The sequence below is a fragment of the Camellia sinensis genome, chromosome 5, assembly GCF_055761805.1.
Source record: "Camellia sinensis isolate YWXY chromosome 5, ASM5576180v1, whole genome shotgun sequence".
Taxonomy (NCBI): domain Eukaryota; kingdom Viridiplantae; phylum Streptophyta; class Magnoliopsida; order Ericales; family Theaceae; genus Camellia; species Camellia sinensis.
In genome coordinates, this window is record NC_138965.1 from 10,242,173 (window position 1) to 10,268,949 (window position 26,777).

A 26,777-nucleotide genomic window follows, 5' to 3' on the forward strand; every position below is an offset into this window, starting at 1 on the left:
ATTTTGAGGTACTATAATTTATTTTATATAATTTATATTTTATAAACTATATTAATATTTTAATTACTTTGATAATTTTTTAAATTCTATTTGCTTAAAATAAAACACATGGATATGTATGTTTAAATTTGATTATTTATTTGACAGTGATTTCATGAGCAATTATTTTTTGTAAGTACCACTACAGAGATCCCATGTCATGGGAAACTTAAATAACCATTGACCCTTTGATTAGTCACTTTGTGACCCTCTGTCTATTATGGATCCACTGCATTCTGATATCTGGTATAGAGCAAAGTGTTGTACAAAGCTAAGTGTTACACTATTGTGAAGGCACCTCTATAATTCGTACGAGCCATCTCTTAAATCCTATTCTAGTGTGGAGCAAATTGTTGTGCGGAGCTAAGTGCAACATTATTGTGGGAGTCAGTTCTAGAGTTCATATGAGCTACCTCTTGAGTTCATACATCTGTTATGTTCTGTACCGTATGATTTCTGTATTATATGCCAAATGATTTTCGTATTATATATTTTGTATTTTAATATCAAGCCCTGTTTAACCCCATAATTATCTATAGTGAATTTTATGTCCTTATGCTCTTAGTATAATATTTCTCATTCTGCTATGTGCTTATAGTTGTTTACCAATTTTCAAGAAACAATGCAATTTAGAAATAACTTTGGTGAGTCTTAGATGTGGGGCTGCAGAATAGACACACACAACACTTTTAATGTATTTATAATTCTATTCTTCATATGTAAATATCGGCCTTTTTGGTCAATAAATTTTGTTATAAAAGTAGAAACTCCAACGATTATTTTGGTATCCTCACTTAAATATTTTTTCCGCTCGCATTTAGTAATTTGTTTAAGAATTGACCGGAGGTAACTTCATTTACTGGCCATCATGATACTTAACCCTTGAGTACGGGGAGCGAATCGTGGCATTTATATTTTTAAAACCTAGTTAATGCAATCTATCAAATAAGATCTCATTTGAATACGTAATTTTAAAAAATACATATAAATAAATAAATAAATTTGACAGTGTGAACATTCACATTTTCATGATGTTAACATTCACATTAAATAAATTTCACTATGTAAATGTTCATATCATAGAACATTCACGTTGCCACTGTAAACATTAATATGCATTTCACCCTATTATTATTAGGAATATTTTAGTAACTATATCACTTATAAAACTTATTGGAATATAAAAAATAATTTAGACAAAATAAAATATAAGTAAGTGAAGAAAAATTTAAGAATAAATGTCATTTTGAAAATGAATAAAAGTAATAAAAAATAAAAATAACATTGTAATGAGACTTTTTGTATTATAAATAGAATCATTCCTAATTTTTCAATCGTATTTGTGACAAAAATTTATATAATTTTCATTTTATTTTTATTTTTTTGGGATTTTTTGTTTCAAATTATTTGTTCATTTTGACTATTCTACACAAAACCATCAACCTACATTTATTTATTTATTTTTATGGATTTCAAAGATTTTATCCATAAAAATTAATTGAGATATTATAATTTATAAATAAATAAATAACCTGAATTTTTTTTCATAAAAACATTATCAATTTATTTATTGAGCGTGCGAATGTAAAAAATTGAACAAACAAAATGGGATAAAGTATATTTTAGGAATGAATAATATTTTAGAGCATTAAATTGGGAGCTTTAGAGTATTATTAATGATGTGGTACAGTGGTCCCCACCAAAATGATTTGATGTTTTGGTTTGAGATTTTTTTTTTTTTTTTTTTTTTTAAAAGCTCTTTAGGAATATAAAGTTCACTTTTTTTTTGCGCATTCCTCCTCTTCTCTTCTCTTCTATTCTCTTCGGCGTCCGTGAGGGCAAAACCCTCAAGTTGGATTCCAAGGTATGGCTTATTCTTCTTCGTCCTCGGCTAAAACACTATCCTTCTTTCGCTTCCTGAAATTAAAGACAGATTTCATAGATTTGTTGCTGAATTGTACTGTCTCAATCACAAAAGATTGATCAACTGTCATTAATATACATAGAATCCCCCAACAATTCAACAATTTTTACATATTTCATGCCCTTACCCTAACAATTGCTATTAATTGACCTTTATATATATATATATATATATGTGGTGCACTGAATTCACCTCAACAATATGTTCATATTTCTCTTTCACTCAATTTTTTCAACTTTGGGGTTTGGTTTTCTTCCTTTGGTGGTTCACCAGTAACCCTTTTAATCAATTTTGATTAATTCGTGGAATTCAGTTGCAAATTATATATCTGAATTACATTTTTGGGTTCATTCTTTGAAAACTGGATGGTATGAAATGTTATAGAAAGATGTTTGGCTAATTGATTAGCATTTTTCGCTCATTCGATCATATGTAGCCACTAGCCTGGATAGGGTGTAAGTCAATGCTTTAGAAGCAAGATGCCCTATCAAAGATGTTCATATACAAAGAATGTGCTGAACTGAAACCTGGGTTTGACTCTTGCTAGTGTCTCCCGGGATTAACTAATACCTGTAATTTGCGTGTGATTGCATGTACTCAGGTTTTAATCTGCAGAGGTGGGTCCAATGTGGCCCTGCCTTGGGTAGGTTCCTCATTATCAAACTCAAACTGAAACTGTTTTTGTTTTGGTTTAAGTTTTTTATTTATTTTTATTTTTTTAACCTTAGAAAATCATTCCCAAAGGTTGAAGTTTCCATTTCATGATTTTTAGCTTCAAACAATACTTAGAGCAACAAAATTTCTTATTTGCAAGATGGCTATTGCCTTGTGTGTCTTCACATTAGGGCTTTCAGTTTGCTAAGTAACCTAACTTGATCAATTGATTGGCTATATATGCACATTACCCTCTTTGAATTTTACAATTGTTGTACGTGGTCCAGTGTGTGGGATACTCATTGAAATTACTTTAAAACTGGGCAAGCTAATCCTTTACAACGTAGGTAGCAACAGTGATCTGAATAAAAATAGATGTGCAAGAGTATCTTGTTAGTTTTGCTGTCCAGTGGCAAGGTAAGAATTGGCATCAAAGGTTGCTTGCAATGGACTGATTGTCATTTGATACCAAAATGCAGTCGTTTCATCATTAAATATAAATACCCTTCACTATTCCTCTAAGTGAGGACACTTTTTTATCTTTTTCTTTTTTTGGCTATTTGGCATGCCTGACATATTTCATTATGTTTAATATCCCTATATTATTGTTGTAATTATATTATGGCTCATCATTCATCAGAGTTCTGACTACTATATCTGTTACCATTGTATTGTGCTTCAACTGAATTATATGCCCAGTTGTCTTCCCTCATTTATTTTGTACTTAAAAAAAATAAAATAAAAATAAAAAAATTCCTGATGAATTTCTTATGTTATTGTCAGTAGGTTTGGATTAGCATTGGCATAAGATGGCAATAATCTCTGGGTTGATGACAGGTTGTTCAGATTCTTCTCAACCCCCCAGTTTGTCAGTGTTTCAGTGCTTTTTGTTACTTAATTGGTATCTATTTTGTTTTAATAGGCTTCGTCCATCCCAAAATACCATTCCAGATTCAGAAATATGACAGAAGCAGAGATTACAATGGCATTCGACTGGAATCTAAAATGGTAACTTATAATTTCTTTCTTTTTAATTGTAAGTGTTATATGTCAACTCATATGTTCACATTAGAGTTTTTTTTATTTATAAATAAAATAAAAAATACTCGGCAGATTCCTAGAGCAAAGATTCAGTATTTTCTTGGAGGTGGTTTTCACACCAGATATGCTACATCTCCAGGAGGAAATCATCATGAATTGAGCTCTGGCAATGACTTCCTTGAGGAGCCCTTTTGGTTAACCCTGATAAAGGAAGCTTTCTGGTATTGTGCATGCAATCCTCTTCTTTAAAAAGGAAATTAATCATGTTGAATTACTTCAAATTAACACCTGTTTGGTGGATACCAATCAGAACAGAGTTCACCTTTTGACATTAATATAGAAAGAAAAGACTAATTCCCACAAAGTGATTGATGATATATCTTTTTTTCAGGGCTTTGAAATCTTTGTTTGTCTTCCTCCTTGAACAACCTAGCCAGCTGAAGTACATAGAGTGGCCAAGTTTCCACAGTACGGTTAGTTTCTAGAATGCTGGTTCTTCTTGTGCAACTTATTACTATAAGTTCTTGGTAGAAAAATAATACCCTTCTGAATCACAGTGACATAAACATGCATACATAGGCGAGTTAAAACAAATAAAAGAAGAATCGTTGCTATTGTAGCTGGCACTACTACCACCATTTAAAGCCATTTCGTTCTCTTATATATAGTCAATAAATAAGTTTAGAATGCTGGCTACCATCAAATGCAAGACATTATACCATTACTTTTTTTTTTTTTTTGATAAATAACCAAACTTTATTAAGAAGCATCAAGAAGATGCAAAGAATACAAAAACCGGCCACAAAAGCCCAACGAAACTAACAAATCAAATTCTCCACAAAATCTGTAAAAGCCAATACATTTGGATCCACTAATCCTGTCACCCAACTATACAGAACAGAAAGAAGACGCCTCTCTAACCAAGTGATGGAATGAGCGACCCCATGAAACACCCGCCTATTTCGCTCCAGCCAAATCAGCCAAAGTAAACAGTGCAAGGCAAGAATCCAAGCCTTTCGACGCCTCTTCCCCACCCTCCCCCCGACCCAACTCTGCAAAACTACAAACAAAGACCCCGGTTGAACCCAAACCAACCCAAACATTGCCACCACAAGCATCCAAAGACGAGAAGAGACCAAACAATGAATAAGCAAATGGTCAACCGATTCCGCAGCCTGACCACACAAACAATACCAATTCACCAAAATATGCCCACGACGAATCAAATTATCAATAGTAAAAAAACGACCCAAACTCGCCGTCCACACAAAGAAGGCAACCTTGGATGGTGTGCCCGGCACCCAAACACTCTTCCACGGATAGACGAAAGAGCCATCAACAACACACTTATCCTCAACAAGCGCCCCATAGAACGAAAACACCGTGAAAATACCTTTGGCCCTAGGTCAAATCCAAACCAAAGCATCATTATCCGCCTGTCCAAGATGTAAACCATATAAAAAACCCAGGAGGTTCACTAATTGATCTAGCTCCCAGTCTTGGACATGACAACGCAGCTGCACATTCCACACCCTCAACTGCCCCTCCCCAACCCTCACAGCACTAACCAACACCTCAGAATTCGCAGCAATAACAAATATCAAAGGAAAGCGAAACTCTAAAGACAAGTCACCACACCACCTATCCCGCCAAAATCGAACTCTATCCCCCACACCAATTTTGAACCTCACATGTCGTCAGAACGCTTACCGACCTAACCAAATCCCTTTCCATAACCCGCAACTGTGAGAGTGACCCACCCGTCTCGAGCACCACATCCCCCTAACTACACCAAACTTAGCAACCACCACCCGCCTCCAAAGACGCGCCCTCTCATCCACAAAACGCCACAATCACTTCCCTAACAAGGCCAAATTAAACAAGACCAACCTCCGAACCCCCAAACCCCCTTGCTCCTTAGACCTACAGATCCGATCCCAAGACACCAAATGGTAATGACCACCCTCACCCCCATCACCCCACAAAAAGTCCCTTTGCAATTTCTCAATTTGCCTTGCTACAGAGACCGGGATCACATGAACAGACATAAAATAGGTTGGGATACTTGACAGAACACTTTTAATCAATGTAAGCCGCCCACCCTTCGACAAATACTGACGTTGCCATCCTGCCAACCGACGACGCACGCGATCCACCACTCCTTCCCAAATCCCTGTCGCTTTAAAGGAAGCCCCCAAAGGCAAACCCAAATATGTAACAGGTAACGATACCACTTTGCACCCCAACATGGCTGCCAACACCGAAGACCTCGCTACTTGCCCCACTGGAATCAATTTTGATTTTGCTAGATTAACCCGAAGCCTGGACACTGTCTCAAAACACAACAACACGCATCTCAAATGTTCAATCTGGGCCTCCTCCGCATCACAAAAAATAAGCGCATCATTTGCATAAAACAAATGAGACACCACCACGTTCCCCGGAGCTATTCCTACCTCAAATCCATTCAGCAAACCTGCTTGCACCGCCCTTGCCAACAAACGCCCCAAAGCCTCCATAACCAAAATAAACAACAGAGGAGATAAAGGATCACCTTGCCGCAGCCCGCGATGAGTGGGGAAAAATCTTGCCGGGGAGCCATTAACCAAAACTGACAATCGCACAGTAGAAATACAAAACAGAATCCAACGCCGCCATTTTGCCCCAAAATGCATTCTCTCCAACAAATACATCAAAAAGTCCCAATTCACATTATCATAGGCCTTCTCAATATCTAATTTACAAATAATCCCTTCCTTCCCTTGACGCAACCGCGAGTCCACACATTCATTCGCCACAAAAATCGCATCTAAAATTTGCCTACCCCGCACAAAAGCATTCTGGGATTCCGATACCACCCTTACCAACACCTCACGCAAACGATTCACCAAAACTTTAGCCAACACCTTATATGCACTCCCTAGAAGACTAACAGGCCGGAAATCTCTAATGTCCTCCGCCCTCCCCCCTCCTCTTGGGAATCAAGGCAAGAAATGTAGCATTAAGACTTTTCTCAAATTCGCCTGACTGATGAAACTGCTCAAACATAGCCAACACCTCCAACTTGACCACCCCCCAACAGTGTTGAAAAAATGAATTAGTAAACCCATCCGGACCAAGCGCCTTATCCCCACGCATACTTTGCAAAGTCTTAAACACTTCCTCTTTTGTAAATGGCCTTTCTAGAGAAGTACAGTCTACATCTAAAATAACATCAAAACTTACCCCATCCAAACTCGGACGCCACTCCTTCCTTACGCACCCAAACAAATGCTCATAAAAACCCACGATACTTGCCTTAACCTCTTCGGAGGCGAAAACTCCACCCCATTTACTCGAATCCGACCAATCTGATTAACCCGCCGGTGAGCATTTGCCATACGATGGAAAAACTTAGTGTTACGATCACCATCCTTCAACCACAGACATCTAGACTTCTGGCGAAAACCAATCTCCTCCATGTGTGCAATATGACCAAATTCCTGCCGAACTTCCTCCCAACGAACCACATCAGCCTCAGACAACCCCTCACCACCTTGTTTCTCCTCCAACACCTGCAAAGCTTCTAAGACACTAGCCTTTTGCCCCTCCAGTTGTCCAAAAACCTCCCTACTCCCAACTCTTCAAATCTAACTTAAGGAGTTTTAATTTTTTCGCTAACCGTGAACTAGGCAATCCTGCCACTTTGTAAGTCACCCACTAGCCTTGAACCATCTCCACAAAGCCCTCAGATTGTAACCACATATTCTCAAACCGAAAAGGCGTCGGACCACTTCTAATACCCCCACTATCCAACAAAATTGGCCAATGATCTGAAGTGGGACGTTGTAACCGCCATTGAGTTGCCTGAAAGAAATGCTCCTCCCAATCCCCGGTGACCAGAAATCTATCAATTCTAGACATAGCTCCACCCCCAGACCAAGTGAAACCACCGCCTTAGAGCGGAAAATCTACCAAATCCATCTCATCAATGAAAGAAGAAAAACGCCGCATAGGACCCCTCCCTGAGGAAGCCCCTAATTTCTCCTCCAGACAACGAACTACATTGAAATCCCCACCCACACACCACGGAACCCCCCCAACGATAAGCAATAGTCTGTAGCTTCTCCCAAAAGCTTGGTCTCTCTACTCCCCGAACTGGCCCATAAACCCCTGTGAAGGCCCATTTGAAATCATCATCTACACATCGAAAGAGGCAAGACAAAGAAAAACCCCCCAATTTTACATCCTCCTTTACCTCCACTCATTGATCCCAACACAAAAGAACACCCCCAGCCACCCCCAGTGCAGGGAGGAAATCTCAATCCACAAATCTACCACCCCAAAGATCCCGAACTACCGCCCCCTCAATACAGTCCATCTTTGTTTCCTGAAGACAAACCACATCTGCCCGTGCACTTCGAAGAACGTATTTCACCAAAACCCACTTCCCCTTGTCATTCAATCCTCACACATTCCAAGACAATTTTTATCCGCATGATAACAACAATGGTTGATCACGTCCTCGTCTAGTACAACGCACTCCACCTCCCCGAGAACGATCATAATTAACAGTACATTCCAACCTTAGTAATTCCCTAGCATTTCTGTCATTATGGCTACCCGAATCCATCCCTTGCTGAAGAGGAACCTCACCTCTCCAAGATTCCTCTAATGCCGAAAATAATCTCAAAGCTTCTTCTTCATGGTCCTCAAAAGAAACCCCCTGTAATTGGCTTACCTCATTAATTCGAGATAAAACCCAAGCAGAAACCTCCTCTGGCGCCGGTATATCAACATCTGAACCAACAGTACCACTCTCAAGTTCAACCTCATCCGAACCAATCACCTCATTCACATCGTTTTCCACAGCCACCTCATCCGAACCTGCCTCAGGCCTAACCTCCATGGCCAACTCATCCAGCATACTAGACCAGCGATGTTCAGCATAAACAGGTTGTCGCAGTTGCAATTTCGGAAACCCGACTATACTAAGCTGATGTTCATGCCTCTCGACGCCCTCTGAAACTGAAGGGACAGCAGCGACACCAACAGACGACAGCAATGGACCAGTCGGCACCATCTCGGCATTACCCAACAAGTCACGCACCACCGGCGATGCCCCGACTGTGCTTGGACCGAAACCAGCTTTCAGCGAAGAGGTGTGCCACTCCACTCGCTCTAAATCTGAAGGAGCATCATCAACGTCACCAGACGACGGCGTAGGACCAGTGGTGACTATCTCGGCAATACCTATCGAGTCATGCACCACCGGCGAAGACCCATCATCTGGTCTTGAACCTAACCCAGCTTGCAGCAAAGAGAGAACCCGACTGAGAGTTGGGTTTGCATGGGCTTCCACAGAATGAGCCCCTTCATCCCTCCTTACACCATGAGATGGCCCACTTCGAGTATTGGCCCATTTCGGTTTGGGCAGACCCTCAATTCTAGTAGCTTGGACCTTAGCAAAGCCCAAATGACTCCTTTGGGTACCTCGATTTAAATCCTGAACCAGGCCCATGTTGGGCAATTCAAATAAATGACCCCGTCCACCCTTATCCCCATTTGTCGGCCCAAATCTCTGCAGATATTCATTGACCCCCAGCTTCCGCCATTTTCGTCGAAGTGATTGCACCAAATCTGTCCCATCCTTATCCGTTCCCCCTCCTCCACCGCGCACCATCTCCGGCACCGCCGGCGTCATCGAAGGACCCTCCTCCACCCAAACAGGAAAAGAAAATTGCCACAGACCCCATCGGACGACCACCCGCGGCAGAGTGCCATGAGAGCTTCTAACTCACAGCCGAACATAGCCTAGGTCCACAGAGGATTCATTGGCTTCCGCATAACCACCACACCGATCACCAATGACACGGTAAACATCTTCCCCTCAAAGGTGGATGGGCACCCCCATCACCCAAATCCAAACACTCTTCGCCGGGAAAGTTGTATCTTTTGACGTACAAAGTGCTAAAGGGGACCACCATTCCAACTGGAGATCCCTCCCATCAGCAATCCACCACTGTCGCAGCAACACCTCTGCCTCACGTCTGCTTGACAAAACAAAGAGGAAGACCTGGCTACCTAACGGACGCACCTCCACCTTTCCCGAAATCTTCCACCAACGATTAACCTAATCTGACATTGCAGCAAAGCTCATCCCCTTGCCACCCAACTCTCCTACTCTACCAACAAGCGACCTATCCAACATACGGAACCATTCCACCTCCGTTGCACTCCGTACTGCCTTAACCCCGTCAGGCACACCCTCTGCGGTGGATAGCGAAGGACGAGGTCTGGACCCTACCTTACCCTGCATTGGACCACCATAATGCAGCCCAAAACCTTCAAGGACCAAGGCCACACCGTCCCACCCATCCCCAAAATCAGACATGGGAATGAATATTTGATCTGTTCTCTTCCCTGTCGTCACCACTATTTGGAAGGACGAACCACCATTCTCTTCGCGACGTACCCATACTGCCACAGTCCTACTACCCCCAGTCAGCCAACCCAAAAACTGTAAATTACCTGGATCCTGCGAAGCAAACCGCATTCGCGCCACCATCCAACGCACGTCATGACCATACACCACCACTGCCCGACGAAGCCCCGCACCCCTCTCCACAATCGACACACCGCGACATCCAGACGCTTCCACTGAAACCTCCTCAAACTCAAAAGATCGGTCACCAAGGAACAAAATCCGCCGGCGTGGGCCGCAATCATTCAATGCCGGAAACATCCGCAGACATCTTGGCTGCTTTTGACATGAATGTGCTTCTGTTTCTCTTGTGCATTACTGATTTCTGAGGGAGGGAGGGAGGACATCTATATACACTTATTTGTGGTAGGGAGGGCGTTGTATAGGGCGTTCTCGGTAATAATTAATAAATATGGTCTTATCTTGCTTATTTGTGGTGCTCTGTATGTGGAAGGATCTCCAAGCAACAAAAAAAAAATGTGTACACATAATATAGGCTGTCTTTTATTGTAGCCCGTCCAAATTAGTAATAACAATAATAGTTAACTAAATCAATAAAGAAACAAAATGGTTTGTTCTTCGTTTTGGGGTTTGCACCACTTCATCGTCTTATTGAATTTAAATTTGTGGTGCTATGCTATCTTCCACACCAACAATGGCAACAATATGAATCTTGAATACAACTCAACTCAACTAAGCCGTGATCGAAATTTATTTAGAAGTTCTATTTTGTTGAGAATAAATTGATCTGGGAACTTGCTCAAGTAATCCCAGTTCACATCTCAAAAATCATTCCCGTACTTTAATAATGAGACAAATCAATACTCCATGTTGATTATTATAATATATATATACCAATGACGAGGAACATGAGATGAGATTTTGGGTTTTCTTTAATGTGAAAAAATGAGCAGCTACTCAACTTTATATATGTTTGATATACAAGTTTTACAATAGAGGGTTGCGTTCTTTAATTGTGACGTTTGACAGGATGTTTTGGGGGTTATTCGTCATATTTTTTGTTTGACTGGCCAGATAATTGAAAATGTATGGCCTATTCCTTGTGTTGGGTTGACTGCCTTGGATCACTTGCCAGTTGTTTGATATGAGTGTAAATATGCAGTTCCATTTTAATTGTGATTCAGATTTGTCAAACTACAAAGCTTTTAACCTCTTAGAAGATAATTAGAGCTTGTTTGGTGTAGTTAGTTCAATTCTCATAAATATGATTCCTAAAACTGTGTAAATTTTGAGAACATGGTGTCTTCAATCTTCTAAGTATGTCCATGATTGGAAACAATAAACAGAGAACATATTACAATATTGTAGTGTTCGCTGGAAACTGCTGATTTTTCAGCTCAATTTACCAAAACAGTTTTCTAGAACAATGCAAGTGCTATTTGCCTTTGCCACCTCTTGTGCACTGGATACAACCTTTTATAACCGTGAGTAAAAGTTGATTTAAAAGGAAAAAAAAAAAAAAAAAAAACTGACAAGAAGCGTTGTTTTATTATTATAGTTAAATTTTAGTTAGTTTTGTGCACAAAAAATGAGCCAATATATTGATTCTCTCTCTGTATGCGTGTGTGTGTGTGTGCGCGCGCAGCTGAAGACTGCTTCTCTCACTCTCTTTCTTGTGGCACTACTTATAGTTGCACTCGCCTCAGTTGACTCTGCCCTCTCCTATCTGTTGGCCTTGCTTCTACGAAAGCCTCTGTGACCCATTGTTGTTGAAATGCCAAGTTAAATCGTGATGGAGGACATACCTTGCGGTCATCGGTTTTGATCATGCCACTAGGCATTTGAGTATAGTCAAGCTCAACACTTCTCCTGATGCCATTCAGAGCCTATCTTATCAGCACTGTGAGCATAATTCTCTTTTACCTCTCATACATACTGGCAAAGAACAAACTTTTTGTTACACGAAGCAGGGGCCACAACTTCCAGAGTGAAAACAATGGCAGGCAACATTTAGGTTGCGTTTGGTTGTATTTTGTAAATGTGATTTGAGAGTATGAGTTGTATTTTGAGTTTGTGTGTTGTAGAATTATGATTTGAGTGTAGAAAATTTGTTTGGTAAAGAGTTTTGAAAATAGTTTTAGAAAAGAGGTTTGATTTGAATGGAGAATTGTTGATGTGATATTTGATATGTGATACAAAAATTTACAACTCCTAACTAAACATACAACTCAAAATTATTTTAAAGCACATTAAATATTAAAAAAATTTCAGAAAATACTTTTCCCAGTCATATAAATCAATTGCAAAAAAAAAAAAAAAAAAAAAAAAAAAAAAAAAAAAAAAAACTGTACAACAGAGGACATCCGGGTGGATGTCTCCAAGAACGTCCGGGTGGTAGTCCCTAGGGACGATTGGGCAGTCTTCCCCTGGCCAAAAAAAATACAAGAAACGTGCAGAATGGACAGAGTTTTCGACAGAGTTTTAGAAAATTAATTCCAAAATTCTTACCAAACATGGAGCTAAAACTAGCATGTAGAATCACATTTCAAAAGCACAACCAAACAGCCTTTTAATGTTTTGATTCAAAGCTGTTCCTACATCTATGACAGCGGTTATGTTAAAATCTATGTTAATATCTGAGTCTTTTATTTTATTTTATTATTTGTTTTTTTTCCCTTGCTGGAGAAGCTTGTATCCATCTTTTTATTATTGGCAGCCGTATGGAAAATTTAAATCTTACTAACATATTCTACCCAAGTCCTGTCATATTTTGATTATAAAGATTCTGTCTCCCCCTCATAGGAGCATGAAAGGCAATCATTGTTATTTTATTTTATTTTATTTTTTTCACTCAGAATAATTTACATATTTGACCAGCACTCAAAACTCATGCCTGAATGTTGGTTGGAGGTGTGCCAAAATGGTGTGTTACCATTGAAATACCATTGTTATAATTTGGCATTTCGCTACTGTAGAATGCTACATTATAGCTTTGGCATTGCTAAAATGACGATAACCATTGAAGATGCTCTAAGCATTTCCCATTCCAAACCATTTAACCCAGGCAACGGTTATCCCTAGGGTTTCAAATGATTATTCCATCTTTTCAATAAGGCATGTATATAGGCATGTGTAAACATTACAGAACTTTCAACAAGCATAAAGAGCATACTCAGTGCATGAAATTCTCGCCTAAGCAGGGTCTAGAAAAAGGTTGACATACATAGCTTTAACCTTGCAAACGGAGAGGCTGTTTTTACGACTCAAATTCGTGACCACTGGGTTAGCAAGGGATGACTTTACCGTTACGTCAGGTCTGCCCTTCAACTTTCAATAAGCATATAGGTTCAAAACCCCCCCAACTATTGTAACAGATGAAGGAGGCCATAAACATACACATAGAAGTCTTATAATACAAGCAGCTGCTCGAAAATATCCCACTATCTTCACAACCAAACAAGATGGATTATCAAGGAATAAACTTGGGGGGGAGAGTTAAAATGGAAAATAATACAATGAAAAGACACCTTGTAGTTTCTACTAACTGAAGAAGTTTGCTCATTACAATTTTTATCAAATCATGAAACTCAAAGTTACAGCATACTTATTGTCTCCACCGGCCCAATACCCCACGCAACAATGATTCAGCTAGATGTGGGAAAGGGAAAAAAAAAAAAAAAAAAAAAAAAAATTCTAACAATCAATATTTATTTTATCCCTCGTAACAAAATCTGTGGAACTCGCACTGGAATCTATTTTAACAGTATCGTATACACAAGAAACTCTGATCAAGCAGGAACAATATGAATCTAAAGTTTGAATGAAATATATATGACACCTTTTCTTTAAATTCAAGACCCGGAGAAGGGAAAAACTCGCTGAAAAAACTTTGGAAAACCACACCCCTGTACACCATATTATAAGTCATCCATGGGCAGCTTTGAAGATTACAAAAAATAGCTTCAAGCTTCAATGGAAACTAGGGAAATAATCCGGCCTGTACTTCGAAAACGTCACCAGCCCTTTGGAATCTTTGCTCAAATGAAACACAGCTTGACAATTAATCAGACAATGCACAAAACGATAACAATACAGAAGCAGGTACAGAGCTTTGAAGCAAGCAGCATGGCGGAGAGACACAACTCTCTTACAAGGAAAATATTCATACTTGATACTTCGACAACTTGTCTTTCACCGGGGGCTCCAAAGTAAACATGCATTGCTCCCACACTCCATCCCTAAGCATCTGGAAATATATTTATTGATACATTTATTACATCAGTTGTTTGCTATCTATCTTTGTCCATTTTCTAATATTGTAAACTGAATATAAAAATCATTACATATTTCACCATGCAACCACAAGTGTCTAATTATATTCTGGATTTTTAAGCCCCATGAAAAAATTGTAAGCTGTTACACGACGTAAAATTGCAAAATTTGTTTAAATGAAATCAAATAAGAATGATGATATAGAATCAAAGCACCACTAACCTGTTTATAACCATGCAACACTTGGCAAACTTCGTTGTGTAGATCTTTGCTTCTTATTTCCTGTAATCAAATAAGGACAGACAGAAATTCACAATCTCTCTTTTTTTTCCTTTCTTTTTTTCTTTTTAACTTGCAAACAATAATTTGGGAATGTCATTCTTACATGCCAACTTGCAATAGCTTTACACATGAAAACAAGTGAACTCAAAGCCCCAGATGGGTTTGTTCTAACCTGCAAGCAATTGATAACACGAGATGTTTATTTCATTTCTAATCTCAAACCTAATTGGAAAACAAAGAAGCATGCTTATACCATTGCACATAGACCTCGGAAGGCTTCCTCTTTCTCAATATCATCTCGTATCCTGCCACAATTTGTTAATAAGATATGGCTACAAGTAGAATGACGTAGAAAATGCCAAATACGCTTGCTTAGAAAACAGCACATGTTTGAAACCCAACAAATAATTAATGTAGAGGGAATTTTAGATATACAACTATTATTTCACTCCTACCTCTGGCTTCAGTCGCATTTATTGAATTCCATACATCAATCATCTTAGATCTTGCATGAATCATGCACAAAGTCATAGATACTAAAGTGGTGAATTGCTTGTAAAATATGAGGTAATGGATGCACAAAAATATTGCCAAGGTATATTTAGGAACAACTACATACTAAAAATGTAAGGGCTAAACCCTTACAAGACAAGCTAAAAGAATCAATTTTTCCCATTTACCCTTGATCACTTTAAGACCACTAGCAGGAAATGAAACCTAGAACCACCCTCACATGCCTATACCACCATTTTGGATTGGGTTTGGTGAAATCCCAATATGCTTTGTGGCATAAAATGCTAAATAGTCAAAAGATAAAATATCCATGTGAATAGCACATTTATCAGAATAATGGGATGGAAAAATGGCTTAACAACAAAAGAAAATCATACATTGTTGGGAAGCTGGTGGAAGCATCAATTGGGAACAAGCTGACTGCAAGTTTGACATACACACATATATATATAAAGCCCTACAATCATTTGAATTTTCTGGCTAGTCCTATAGAGTTTTCCTTCAACTTGGCAGGAATGTCACAATGACACAACATTCCTGGTACACTTTGAGCATGGCCAATTACTGTTGTGGCATTGATGAGAAAAATTGTGCAAGTAGATTATTCTGGGCTAGGATTATGGGCCACATCCTACTCAATTTCTTCGTAAAGATGATTGAATTCAAAATATCAAAACTTATCACTATTAGTTATTTGTTAAGCATCAAGTTCTATTCTTATCATTATAACTATTTCTTATTTTGCCAAAATTACATCTTTTTTGTTTTGGTGCTACTTAACATAAAACCTTTATATTCTAAAGTATCTCTCTACAATTCTAAGTTATCCTACTCTAGTTTTTATCGTTTCAAGAATTGTGTCATGCATTGAAATCTTAATTTTACGAATGGAAAATCAAAACAAATTGAGAATCATAAGACATGATTACATCGTAGCCATTTATCATGATAAATCCTATGGCGAGCATTGCAGTTGGAATCAAGTACAGTTTCTTAAAATGATTATCCTAGAGTAGGGAGAGAAAGAGAGTTGCTCAAAAGGAGAAAATCAAAGAGAAAGAAATGGAAAGGGGCGAGGGGTACGAAAGTTTTTTTTTTTTTAGGGAAATAGACTGAGTGGTCCAACAGATACATAAGAAAGCACACATGGAAACTTCCAGCGCAAAAGGCATCAGTTTGACAAATATCATATATTTATGCATTGTCCTACCTTCTGTGTACATGCTACATCATACATATATAACACATCCTTGTTTTCAACCAAGATTCAAAGTTCCTTGTTTTAACACTGAACTTAGATTATGGCCATTCCCTTCTGATTATGACCAAGAATCTCTATGATATTCTTCTAATAAATTCAAAGCATTGCAAATACTAACATCAAGAAATCATTTACCGAGGAGTGGTGAAAAATAAAACAAGAACATACATGGATAAAGCAATACACCATGCTTGCATGAAATGCTCCATATGTGGTGATACAAGCTCCGGACAAACCCAAGCAAGTCGTCCAAGGGTGATAGCACTATTCTCCATAAGTGACTTATTGAACTCCTGCTAGGCAATCAAGAAACATAATTAGCGATAATATAGTCCAAAACATATATCCATGCACAGAAGAGTGCAAATGCTTGCACATGCATCACAGTCACACAGCAAAGGAAAAACAATTACCTCGGCATGTTGAAGAATTGGAACCAAACATGAAATAAGAGTCATCACCATTGGAGAAATTTCTTCCCGAACCTGAAATTTAGTAGCGAACAATATGTCAAAAAATTTCTAACCTATGAAATGGCATTATCAATAAATTCATTTGCTATTGATTCAAACACACACACACACACTGAAATAGTAAACATAGAGATGAAATGCAGGTAAATAAGGAGATTAGCAATCAAATCCAATCCCAAAATATGTTACCATGTTACATACATATATAAAGCATGGGGTAGCTCACCCCTTGCCCATCATCCCCTTAGCCAAGGTGGTGGTATTCCAATCCCAGGTCTTTGGTACGACTACTAAGAGACTTAGCAACTAAGCTAGCTGGTAATGCCAAAACAAAGGATAATTAAACATTTTTAATTCATTTGTTCCAACTTCGGACAATTGAGTCCCAAAAGTGATATGTTGACACAAAACATATTGAAATGATGTAAAATGTAAGTAGGGGGCAGATAGATTTTTAAGAATCAATAATATAAGAACCTAGGTAACTCCAACCCTTCCCATTTGGTTCTTCAAAGAATAAACATAACATGCATAACTCATGAAAAAAAATTATTGCATCAATAAGATAACTTTCACAAATGTCAAGAAGCTAATAGTAATACACCCGAATCTTAAAGCCACTGCAGTTGGCATGTTAAGAATGAGCTATAAAAATTGGCAGGCCCTTCGAAACAAGAAGTATAGAAGGTTCATGTTTAGATTAATGGATTTGCATACCATCCAGTTTTAAAACATGATCAAGTATCTGAACCATGCCTTTCATATTTTTCCCACTAAATTTGCACATGCTAAATTAGTGGATCATATTTCAATGTTTCATACCAACATTCAGGGACTAAATCAACTACAACATCAGCATTCCTACCCACAAACCATGGGACAGACATCTATGATGTCTTGTTTTAGGATCATGGATAAAAACATAAAAGTTATAAAAAAAAAATGCCACAAAGCATTGAAAATCAAATCAGCTGTAAACAGATAAACACCACATGCAGGGATAAAAAAAAAAAAAAAGAAAGAAGAGAATTATGCCAAATTTGAAGTCATAACAAGCATCCAAACTTCAAATTAAGCCACAATCTTTAAGCCAGAGTTGGCTAGTTCAAGAACAGAGGATGATTTGCATCAACATGCAATATAATCTAGAATTGTTCTGACGCTATTAGAAAGGTGAAACTACCTTAACTGCTAGTTCTCCAATCGCCCAACAAGCATTGTTTGCCACAGCAATAGTTTCCTTCAGCTTAGGGGTGTTCTGTACACAGCATGTCTATGTAAATAATAGAACCACCAAACAATGTTTAGAAATCAAAAAATATATTGCTCTTACCAGTTGCTTAGTGGCAGCATCGAGAAATTCAGACAAACGAGGTTGCAAATAAATAGGACAGACCTAATCAAACACAACAAATGGTATTAATATTATAAAAAACCACATAAATCTGCACACACACAAAAAGAAAGAAAGAGCATCGGCTTCTGGAGGCACTTCCTGGCCCTATGGCTCATTTATATAGAGCAGCTTACAAGTTACCCTGCCCCACCCCCTAAAAAGAAAAAACCCACCCTCCCTGCCCTACTGCACGGAAGTCTGTAGTTTGTAAATCCCACTATAGGCAGTTCAGTGGGGTGAAAGCATAGTCCATATGACGGTTGATAATTTGAGAAAGAGAGGCAAATTCAAGCTGGATTGGTGTCGCTTGTGTAAGAAAGACGGTGAAAGCATCAATCATTTTCTTCTGCATTACCTAGTTGCTAGAGAAGTTTAGGATATGGTGTACTATGTGTTTGGAGTATAGTGAGTTATACGTAGGACAGCTAGGAAACTGTTTGCATCTTGGAGTTGGGGCTGTAATAGGAAAGTTTAGGAAATCGACCCGTTATGCTCTTATGTGATGTGATACTTGAGAAGAGACAGAAATAGGAGGTCTTTTGAAGCTGTGGAATGTCCCATTCCCTGCCCGTAAGGAACTATGCTAGTTTCCTAGTATTTTTGGCTTAGAGAGGACTTTCATTTTTCCTTATACTCTTTTGTAGATTTTTTGTGGCAGATTTGAATATCCACGTAGATATGTAAGAGAATCATAGGGCTTTCAGATCAACTGTATACATTGTGTGTACAGGGCAGTGCCCCATTTTTTTTGTGCCTTTTGATTTATATATTTTGTAAACTGCTATATATATGAAACAGGTAGAGGTAAGAACTCTTTCTAGTCGTTAGGCATAGGAGTAAGTTACACAGTAATGTATATGTGCACTGTCAACTTACTCTTGCAAGGTCACCAAGCAATGCAAATGCACTTTGTCGGACATCAGGAGCATCATCAATGCAACATTGAAGAAGCAGGTCCCTCAAACTACTTTGTGTAACCTGCAGAATGATTTGTGACAGAAGACATGGACAGGAAAATTAATATTCAAGGCATAATAATCCAGATAGTCTGTTGCAGGTGACTCCCGTGTAGTCAATAGCTTTGTTGAGATGTATTCTTATGGACAGCAGTACTAATATTAAAATAAAAAAAATAAAAAAATCATTTTCATAGTTAAAAATGCGTTGTTTAAGGTAGTTGACATATGGACAGATTTATTATAATATAGACACAATATGTTTGTCTTTTCCTGACGTGATGAGTGAGGATGTAAAGAGCTATCGAAAGAAGCAAAGACCTTTAATGGTTGCCGATAATCACTTTTTGCTGAATGAATAATTCCGCTCATTTGTGTTGTGATTTGTCAAGAATCCTCAGGCAGTGTATAACAAAATTATTAACCACCATCACCCAAAATTTATTTTAATCATTTACATTTTCAAGGAGCATTGCTCAGCAAAAGCTAAAACCATTTCATATATATAGAGAGAGAGAGAGAGAATCGGAAAATGGAGAATACCAAACTCTCTATCCCACTACCGAGACCTTCTGTAAGTCCAGAGAGCAAGTCCAAAGAACACACGATGAACTCTCTATCATACTGAACGCCAGATGAAACAGGATTGATCTGCAATCAAAGCGTCCATAAATGTGTAATTGAAGATTTATCAAAAAAAAAAAAAAATAAACGTGTAATTGAAGTCACAGTATCAGAATTCAAATTTTAGAAAAATAAAATGTGATCATGAACCAATCTAAGGAATGAAACGCAAAGCAGAACGCAGAATTTGTAACATTGCCATAAGTGGTGATAAATGGGGCCCATGTTTTATCATTCAAGATAATAGTATTTGTCAGAAGAGCACATGCATGTATCCCAATATCAAGGAACAAACTTTGGTTTTGTTTTCATGGAAATGGCCAAAATGTTTCTGTTTCTTAGGATACCAAATCAAAAAATCAGTGGAATACCAAAATTCTAATATTTCCACCAAACCATACCGAAACGCACCAAAACACAATGAAGCATACCAAAGCTATGAAGCACGGACACGCATACGGACACGGACACGGCAGTTTCTAAAAAATGGGGGACACGGACACGGCAGGAGACACGGCAAATTTTTTAATTTTTTTATAAATATTTTTATTTTAATACACATTAATTATTTTATTTATTTATTATATTTTTTAAATAATATATTCCATTTAATTTTTTTATTTTATTTTACATATATGTGTTTATTTATTTATTTATTAATAAGTATATATTATCTTATAATATGTATTATATATTATCTTATAAGTATATTTATGTTATATAATAACTATTATATAATATATAATAATAATAGTTATTATATATAGTTATTATATAAAATGTTTTAAATATTTTAACATAAAAAAAATAAAAAAAATAAAAAATCACCTTCTATAAAGAAATCTTGTTTAACCATCAATCCATTGTGATTAAAACTATCTATGATCGTATTTACTCTAATAAAGTTGTTTACCATTCCCTTTATATTCATAACATTGTTTCCCTGGCTGAATGGGGTTCTCCTTATCAGCTTTGAGATTTACCTAATCACTCTCTTCAGTATAGTTATTATGACTATATTTATGTCTGGTTCAAAATATTTCTATATCAAACTGAAACCTTTAGTCACTCCTAGTTCATTCAGTTTGATCAAAAGTTTAAATCTGAACTACCTACTTGGTTTCTGAGATGGTGGACTCATTATGGCGCCATTTCAGATATCTTTCCAGCCATTGTGCTGGAACAGACTAACTATTTTTCAACTGTTTTCTCATTCACTCTCTACAAAAAAAGAAATTTCCTAAACTGCTCATTTTTATATCCAAATATAAGATCCCTTGGATATTTAAATGGCACTATGACATTTCTGATGATGTGATTCAAAGGATACATTTAGTTAAATGGTGGGATAATTACAAAATTCCCCGCATTGTTGAAATTGAGTTCCCGATTAACATTCATGCTCCTACACCTGCCATGGTTAAAGATCAACAGATCCCAACTGCTTCAATCACCCAAGGAAGCCAACTTCCTACTGTTAATCTTGGAAGCCCAACTTCAAGTTCTTCCAAGTCCAAGTAAAAGGCTAAATCAAAGACAGCTAAGCCCAGCTCTGTTCAACCCAAACTATCGGATAAGCCCATTTCCAAGAATAAATCAAAATCCAAGGCTCAGTCTCCAGCTCCTGCTTCACAGGCTCAACCAAAGGTTAAGTCCAAGTCATCCAGAGATGAACTTCTCAAGATGGCCCGTCTGCTTGTTAATCAGGCTGAAGCTCAGTCAGATTCGGATAATCGGATAACAACAATTCAGAAGAAAGTTCAGACAGTTCAAACTCTTCTGAAGGTTCAACTACTCAAAGCCCATATGGACCCAAGTTTCAAGATGCTCAAGACCCATATGCCTAGTCAGCTTTGCATTGGATTCCATATACATACAAATTAGCTTCAATCAATACACTTTTGAGAAAAGCTGCCAATTTGTATTTATATTGATTCCTTTATTAATATGTCTCCACCGAAAGTAATGAATAGTAAAAAGTCACTATTCACATTTACTGTTCATCACTCGATTAATCTGCTAAAAACTACATCAACTTTTGTCAATCAGCCGAAAGCATCAAACAGCCTGCTTTTGCCCATGTGCTGCCAGCTGCTCTCTTGATCAAATCCAAGTCACATGCTGCATAGTTAATTTTCCTTTCTATAAATTGTAATGGTTAAGTCATTTGTAGGTAGAGGTTCAAAAGTGAAAAGTTCTGTGTGAGAACTGAGTGAGAACCAACAACTAGTCAACTAGTCAATCTGCTTTTGTTTAAAAATGTATTTTGAAGCAATTCAGTACTACTGCAACTGCAACGTTTGTTAAACAATTGTAAGTTATTATTGTATTGTATTAAAATGTTTTAAATATTTTAATACTTTGTGCTATTTCAATTATCTGTATTTCCGTGATTTCCGTGCTGCTTCTTCTTCTTTATCTCTATCCCTGCTTTCGTTCCATTTCGGGTAATTCTGTAAGCAGTTTGATGAATGAAATCACGGTAATGGGTAATTTGGGTTTTATGGTAAACAATAAATGGAGTGGTCATCTCTATCCCCCTGTAAAAATTCCCGAGTAAGAAAATCAGGAATAGAATTTTGACAACTAGATATATATTCAATATCAAAATCAAAAATACTTAATATAGATTGCCAACGGGCAAAAATTTGCTTACTAGCAAGATTCTGAACATCTTTTTTCAAAACATATTTAGCAGATTTACAATCAATACGAAGTAAAAACTTTTGATTTAAAATATCATCTTGAAATTTGCTAATACATAAAATAGTAGATAAAATTTCTTTTTTAATAGTACTATAGTTTAATTGTGCTTTATTCCAGACACCAGAATGATAGCGAACAATTTGTTCAAAGGACTGAGAGTGACTTTTTGAAGAAGAATGCCACCATAATCAATATCAGAAGCATCAATTTGAATGATTTTGAAGGAATTTTCAGTAGGAATACCAAGATAAGGAAGAGACTTGACATATTGTTTGACTTGTTTAACAATAGAAGTGTGAACAGGAGACCAAGGAGGAGGATTATCTTTCAATCGATCAAACAGAGGTTGACAAGTTTTCCAAAGGTCTTTGTAAAATTCAGCAATGTAATTGAGAGAACCTAAAAACCGTTGTAATTGGGTTCTATCGAAAATTTCATCAGGAAACTTAGACGCAAACTCAATGGAGCAACTAATAGGTAAAAGTGTATTTTGATGAATATCATATCCTAAAAAACGGACTTTAGTTTGGAACAATTTAATCTTAGGAGCAGATATAACTAGACCATGACATTTAATAGTGTAGAAGAATGCAGTTAAATGTTTCCAATGTGCACTAATGGATTTAGAAAAGAATAATATGTCATCTATATAGACAATAGAAAAATGACTAAATGGGTTAAAAATATCATTCATTATATTTTGGAATTCACTAGGAGCATTTTTTAATCCAAATGGCATTACATTCCATTCATAATGACCAAAATGTGTAGTAAAAGCAATTTTATATCTATCTTTATGATGAATTTGGATTTGCCAAAAATCAGTTTTTAAATCAAATTTACTAAAATTAACAGCTTGACTAAGTCTTTTAATCAAATCTTTTTTATTAGGAATTGTATAGCGAATCCATTCTAAAATTTTATTTAATGATTTATAATCAATAACTAGGCGAGGGACACCTCGTTCTAATTCAGCATTTTTATTAACATAAAAAACAGGACATGACCATGGTGATTTACTTGGACTAATTATTGTATTTTTTAATAATTTATTAATTTTTTTTTTACACATTTCAAGTAATTCATGATTCATTTGAATAGGTCTAGATTTAGTAGGGATTTGTCGTTCATGAAAATTCTTAATATATGGTAATGTAATTACATGTTTTTTCCTATGCCAGAACGCAGTAGGTAAAGTAGAACAAACATTTGTTTCTAATTTTAATTTAAATTCATGAATTTGAGAAATAAGAACTGGATCAGTTAATTGTTGATCAATTTTCTTATAATTGATTTCTTCTTTAAGAAAACGTAACTGTCGAGTTAATCGATTAATAGTTTGAGAAATAGAACAATCTTTTAATTGATTTAATTCTAACATTTCAGGTGGAGACAAGAATTGAAAAGTAACAAGTTAGCCTAAAACATGAGTAGTTATTCCTTCACTAGATGTAGTAAATGGATATAATAAATATATAAATGGTGTGCCTAAAATGATTTTATCAGTTATATTTCGAACCAAAACAAATGAAGTTCTAAAACAAACATTATTTTGACAAATATGAACTTTAGGTAATTTATATTTAACATGCATTTTACTACCATTAGCAGAAGTTAACTTTTCATGACATTTTTCATAATATTTAGTAGGGAGTAATCCTTCTTGAATGCAATTAAGATTAGCATCAGTATCAATTAAAGCAATAACATCTAATTCAAAATGATTAATAACAATTTTAACTTTGGAATACCATTTTTAAATATGGATTTTATTAATAAGATATAATCGGTTATCTTTAAGATTGGAATGGTGTGATCGATTATCAAACAAAAGATTTTCTAAATTTTTAGTAAGTTTTAATGTAATAATTTCAGCTTCTAATGATCTATCTTTATTTTGTAAATCTTTAATAATTTGTTTAATCTGATTGATTTCATGTTGTAAATCTTGCAGAGTAATTTCTTTTTGTTTAGTTTTAAATCTCTCTAGAGTTTTAGATAAACTAATAATAGGTTTATCCAACTTAGGTTTTCGATCAGGATTGTTTAATAAAGATTTAAGTTTATCAGTATATTTTTGTTTTAATTCTGGATCTTCTAATCGACTAATTAATTCGATAAGAGCAGATTCTTCTTGACATTGTTTAGTAAGGACAGTGATTTGTTTAACTAGTTTACAACAAACATCATTACATCCTATTTTAATATGATTATCAGAATCTTCACTGGGTGAATGGTAATCAGATGAAGTGGTAATCAGATGAAGTATTAGGATTATCAGAAGAGGAATTACTAACAGATTGATTTAATTGAAGGATTTCATATAATTGATTTTTTGATTCATTATCAATTTGGAGTTGATTAACTTTATCTTTTAATTTTTGTTTTTCTTTGCATTTATTAGAATAATGACATTTTTTACCACAGTTATAATAAGTAATATCTTTATTAGATTTAGATTTTGGATGTGATTTTTTATAATATTTTTTCTTGGGTGTAATATAGAATTTATCATTTGATTTAGAACGTGAATAATTCTTTTTGTATTTATTAGAATATTTATATAATGATTTATGTTTGTGTTTAGAGTATTTATGTGATTTACGATGAGAGGGTGCGACCGGAGGTAGACTACATTGTTCACAGAAATTACCTAATTCATATTTAGCCTTATGTTTATCTTTAATAACTTTTTGACTAAGTTTAAGATCAATACACATTTTTAATCCTTCTTTTTGAATAGTACTAATTATATCACCATAAGTTAAATTATCATATTCAATAACGTCAGTGGGTTGACTAAGGACATTTCTAATTTTATGAGCAAAAAGACTAGGTAATCCATTAATAAATTTTTCTTTTCAAAAAGATTTAGTACAATCTTCTCTTAACATTACTTTAGAGGTAAATACATCTTTATACCATCTAAAATCACTTAATGTTAGACAAGTAAGGTTACTAAGTTGATCGTGTATGCGAGAATATATATTAGTAGGAGTTCCTATAAAATGGCGAACTATAGCATAGATTAATGTGTTAATACCATCAAGGTGATAATAACCAATAGTTTCATCAAAAATAGGTAAATAATTTTCATCTTTTTGATTAGCATGTATAATAGATTCTCTTTGATCGTCAGTAAGGTATTTTTCTCACCAAGATTTGAGCATACCAGTAAAACCAAAAGTGATTAAAGAAACAATTTCAAGTTGAGAATAATCAGGGTAATTACTAAGATAACTATTGGAGACCATGGATAAATGATTTAATTTTTGAAAGATTTGATCCTCACTAAGACCGTCAATATTCCATTCGTATAATTATTTTTTAGCAGATACAGAGAATTGATTATTAAGATTAGTTTCTTCATATTGGAGATCAGGTGGAGTAGGCCGAGAATACCAATTTTTGGTAGTTTGAGGATTTACTTTAGGACAATGGATTTTATTAAGATTAGAGGATTGAAATTGTTGAGCTAACTGATTTATTTCATGATCAGTGGAATCAGATTCAGTTTGATTAGAAACAGTATCTAAAGTAGTTTGTTGATTTAATACAGTAAGACCTTTTTCTTTTGTGGTAGATGGAGAAGCAGATTCAGAAATGGTTAACTTACTTATAAGTTGTTCTATAGCTTTAACAGTGGAATGATCTTGGGTAACTAAACTATTTCTTTTAGAACGATTATTAGGTAGATTAAGCAAAGGTTGATCTAAGGATTGTTTAGTAGAGGTAGTATTGGCTGAATAATCATCTAAATTAGTTTCTATCTTATCTAATTGTTTACCAATGGTTTGTAGACATTGATTAGTATAATTATTTTGTTCAATAACTTTTTTAATTTCAGGATCAGTGCCAGGCAACTTAAAAGGAGAGGCTGGAACTGGAGATCCTTCATGTTCAATAATTATATTAGCCAAAAGAGGATGACTAGAGCTAACAATTGTATTAGGAGAAGTTTTCCATTTATGTTTTGTGATTGTATTTACTTTTTTGTAATAATTTTCAAAGTATTCAAAGAAAAGAATTTCTAGACTATATTCAATCATAAAATCATATAATTTTCGAGTTATTCGAGATTGTTGCATAGAATCATATTTAGCACAATAAGCATGTTGTTTAGTCCTATTTTCTTTAGATCTAAAGTCAATAAGAAGTTTATCAAGATTAGGGGTAAAAAGTTTACTAATTGTCATTAATTGAGGATTGATT

At 36.0% G+C, this 26,777-nt stretch overlaps 2 protein-coding genes across 22 annotated transcripts in view; one reads left to right on the forward strand and one right to left on the reverse strand.

The window, feature by feature from the left end:
* The first annotated feature begins 1,796 nt into the window (after positions 1-1,796).
* LOC114311677 (uncharacterized) lies at positions 1,797-12,227 on the forward strand. 8 transcript variants are annotated; one of them, XM_028257819.2, is made up of 6 exons: positions 1,797-1,903; positions 3,404-3,454; positions 3,540-3,625; positions 3,731-3,879; positions 4,050-4,131; positions 11,728-12,227. In XM_028257819.2, exons 2-6 carry the CDS (start codon positions 3,427-3,429, stop codon positions 11,839-11,841), a joined length of 459 nt encoding a protein of 152 aa, XP_028113620.1. In that variant the 5' UTR covers positions 1,797-1,903; positions 3,404-3,426; the 3' UTR covers positions 11,842-12,227. The 8 variants fall into 8 exon arrangements, with proteins under 8 accessions (XP_028113620.1, XP_028113621.1, XP_082724351.1 ...); XM_028257820.2 differs by having other exon boundaries at positions 1,799-1,903; positions 3,401-3,454; XM_082868225.1 differs by having other exon boundaries at positions 1,799-1,903; positions 3,401-3,454; positions 11,774-12,227.
* A 1,389-nt stretch (positions 12,228-13,616) lies between these two features.
* Positions 13,617-26,777, reverse strand: part of LOC114311675 (transportin-1) — a 49,598-nt gene continuing 36,437 nt past the window's right edge. For 5 of the 14 annotated variants that reach the window (XM_082868214.1, XM_082868218.1, XM_082868215.1 and 2 more), the window contains 10 exons: positions 19,779-19,886; positions 19,156-19,257; positions 18,217-18,279; positions 18,067-18,141; positions 16,824-16,895; positions 16,546-16,703; positions 14,890-14,941; positions 14,740-14,808; positions 14,577-14,636; positions 13,617-14,328 (listed from right to left, as the gene is read on the reverse strand). In XM_082868214.1, the coding sequence (XP_082724340.1) occupies positions 14,245-14,328; positions 14,577-14,636; positions 14,740-14,808; positions 14,890-14,941; positions 16,546-16,703; positions 16,824-16,895; positions 18,067-18,141; positions 18,217-18,279; positions 19,156-19,257; positions 19,779-19,886 (843 nt within the window). In that variant the 3' untranslated portion in view covers positions 13,617-14,244. Of the gene's footprint in view, positions 14,329-14,576; positions 14,637-14,739; positions 14,809-14,889; positions 14,942-16,545; positions 16,704-16,823; positions 16,896-18,066; positions 18,157-18,216; positions 18,280-19,155; positions 19,258-19,778; positions 19,887-26,777 lie in introns of all 14 variants that reach the window. The other 9 variants (XM_082868223.1, XM_082868216.1, XM_082868224.1 and 6 more) reach the window with 7 other exon arrangements.